The 3279-nt window shown below is 40.1% G+C and overlaps 1 protein-coding gene across 1 annotated transcript; it reads left to right on the top strand.

Annotated features, from left to right (window-relative positions):
- The first annotated feature begins 400 nt into the window (after nucleotides 1–400).
- LOC133856616 (G-type lectin S-receptor-like serine/threonine-protein kinase LECRK3) lies at nucleotides 401–3001 on the top strand. Its single transcript, XM_062291673.1, has one exon. The coding sequence runs from the start codon at nucleotides 445–447 to the stop codon at nucleotides 2794–2796; it is 2352 nt and encodes a 783-aa protein (XP_062147657.1). The 5' UTR covers nucleotides 401–444; the 3' UTR covers nucleotides 2797–3001.
- Nucleotides 3002–3279: the final 278 nt, after the last annotated feature.

Here is a 3279-nt window from a genome sequence, read left to right as displayed (position 1 = left end):
GTAGCGAGTAAGGAACATACTTAAAATGACATAAGTCCTTATCAAATGCATATAAGCATAATAATGGTGGTTCACATCATCATTGATCAATATAATGACATGACAGCTGTGCTTCTCAAAAATAATAGCTTTGATATGCTTTACTTTAGCTTATTTTATTTCATTTACAATGTAAATATGCAAGACCAATGCGTAGTTATATTCTAAATAAGCAGTAGTTTTCAATTCTAACCAGTTGAATTCAAAGCTCGTAAAAGAGTAAAGCAAAGCGTGAGAGTCTTGGACACGGCTCCCAAGATGCGTCAACCTGAGTGGTTCTCGGAAGTTTGACAACTCTGTTTCTTGACTGACTTCGTAGACTTTGGAAGTCAATGACGGTAAGAAACAGACCGAAGACCGAGTCCTTTGAGAATTTCATGCCAAAACCAATTGTTCGGAAAGGAAATGAAAAGTGGAGAAAAACAGAAGTTACAGAGAGATATGGATTTCATCACTCTGTTTCTCGTTGTCTCTGTATTCTTCACTGCTTCAGCTAAACAAATGGAGTCTAATGTGAGCCGAGGCTCTTCTCTAACACCCACCACAAACTCAACCTGGTTGTCACATTCTGGTCTCTATGCCTTTGGATTTTACAAGCGAGGCAATGGATACGCTGTCGGGATTTTTATTGCTGGAATTCCTGAGAAAACTGTTGTCTGGACTGCAAACCGTGATGACCCACCTGTCTCCAGCAATGCTACCTTGCGTTTCGCAAGCGATGGCAGGCTTGTCCTTGAATTGGCACAGGAGCAGGTAGCCGTCGTAGCTGATTCTTCTGGATCTGCTTCCGCTTCCATGCTTAACTCCGGCAATTTTGTCATCTATAGTTCCAATCAAGGAATAATATGGCAGAGTTTTGAGTACCCGACCGATACAATTTTACCTAGCCAACGTCTCTTAGCAGGTAATGAACTGTTTTCTAGTATTTCAGACACGGATCACTCAAGGGGTATCTGTCGTCTGAAGATGCAAAATGATGGAAACCTTGTTCAGTACCCGGTGGATACTCCAGACACAGCTCCATATTCTTACTATTCGAGTTGGACAGATGGCTCTGGAGATAACGTGACGCTAAACTTGGATGCTGATGGCCATCTCTACTTGCTAAACGATACTGGTATCAACATTAAGAATCTAACGGATGGAGGATATCCTACAGAAGAAACTATTTACCTCGCGAGACTTGACGCTGATGGAATATTCCGGCTATACTCGCATAATCTGAAACAGAACGGAAACTGGTCAATTGTATGGCCATCTTCACCCGATGAGTGCAATCCTAAGGGTCGTTGCGGATTAAATGGCTTTTGTATTTCAAACGATCTAAAGGCTGTCTGTGTATGTCTTCCGGGATACAAAATGGTACAACAGGGCAACTGGACTGCAGGCTGCGAGAGGAATTTCACTGCAGAAAGTTGCGAAAATAAAAACATGCAAGAAGTGCCTAACACTATTTGGGAAGATGTTTCATATTCTGTTCTGTCAGTACCATCCAAAGATTCTTGCAAACAAGCCTGTTTGGAGGACTGTAACTGTGAAGCTGCGCTATTCAAAGACAGGTTGTGCCGAAAACAAAGGCTTCCATTGAGATATGGGAGAAGGCAACTGACTGATTCAAACATTGCTTTCATCAAGGTAAGTACATCTACACCGTCTGCACCCACTACTCAAAATGGAAATATGCCGAAAGAAAACAAGAAAAAGGTTCGAGTGTACATCCTAATTATCAGTGCTTCAATTGGTGTTTTAGGATGCATGATGTTGGTAATTTCCGGAATTGTGCTTTACAAAAACCATTTCCGGTATAGTAAAATCTCTTGTAATGGAACTGTTGAACTCAGTGACGATTTTGCTCTGCGATCATTCACTTATTCTGAACTCGAACAAGTGACGGATGGTTTCAGGGAAGAGGTTGGTAGAGGATCATTTGGGGCAGTTTATAAAGGGGCAATATCGAATGGCCAGAAGATTGTAGCTATCAAAAGACTAGAGAAAGTGTTGGCTGAAGGGGAAAGAGAGTTTCAGACTGAGATGAAAGTTATTGGGAGAACGCATCACAGAAACCTAGTTCGTCTGCTCGGGTATTACCATGACGGAAATCATAGGCTTTTGGTATACGAGTACATGAGCAACGGGTCACTTGCAGATATACTCTTCACACCAGAAAAACAGCCTTGTTGGAATGAAAGAATGGGAATTGCTCGCAATGTAGCAAGAGGAATTCTTTATCTCCATGAAGAGTGCGAGCAACAGATTATTCATTGTGATATAAAACCTCAGAATATCCTCATGGATGAGTACGGATGTGCAAAAATTTCTGACTTTGGATTGGCAAAGCTACTGAAGCAAGACCAAACCAAAACTTTTACCGGCATCAGAGGGACAAAGGGTTATGTTGCACCAGAGTGGCATCGAAAATTGCCCATCACAGTGAAAGCAGATGTTTACAGTTACGGTATTTTACTCTTGGAGATCATATGTTGTCGAAAGTGTGTGGACTGGAATCTAACTGAAGAAGAAGCCGTTCTTGAAGAATGGGCCTACCATTGTTTTGAAGCTAGAGACCTTGCTAAATTACTTGGGGATAAAGAAGAGGTTGACAAAAAACAAGTGGAGAGAATGGTTAAACTGGGACTTTGGTGCGTTCAGTATGAACCAGCACTCCGACCCTCAATGAATAAGGTTATGCTTATGTTGGAAGGGACTGTAAATATTCCAATTCCTCCAAGCCCTAACTCTTTCCTAAGTGCGATATAGGCTCTCAAGTGATTGGGCCTCATAATTTGTATAACAAAGTTGTTAAGTTGTTGTATGCTTCATTTTTATTTTTATTTTTTAATTTGTGAGCTTTATATTCATATGTTGCATGTACAAGTCTCCTCGATGCTCTATTTTTTTGGTTGTATGTTCTCTGAAAATAAAGTTGGATAAGTGGTTTTGGCTGCATACCAAAAGTACTGTATATATATGCTCAGCTTATCATTTATAAAAATTTACAATTACATTGTTTGAGTTGCAACATAAACGTAAAACTATATAGTCAGTGATAAGGAAAGTAATTGCTAGCTGTACAATTCAAAATGTCTAAACTAAAACAGAACAAAGATAATAAAGATGTCATCGTAGTCCATTATCCAATGTTTTAGAATTTGAATGAATGTTATCTTGGGCCGGTGCTGATAACTATGGAGAGCTAGCAAGTAAACTTGAGGACAAATTCAACTTCTGTGACAGACTTGG

Source organism: Alnus glutinosa, chromosome 14, assembly GCF_958979055.1.
Source record: "Alnus glutinosa chromosome 14, dhAlnGlut1.1, whole genome shotgun sequence".
NCBI lineage: Eukaryota > Viridiplantae > Streptophyta > Magnoliopsida > Fagales > Betulaceae > Alnus > Alnus glutinosa.
This window is presented reverse-complemented; position numbering and strand designations above follow the sequence as displayed.

Coding starts and splice junctions, on each gene's coding strand:
- LOC133856616 (XM_062291673.1), top strand. CDS start 445: ATGAAAAGTGGAGAAAAACAGAAGTTACAGAGAGATATGGATTTCATC.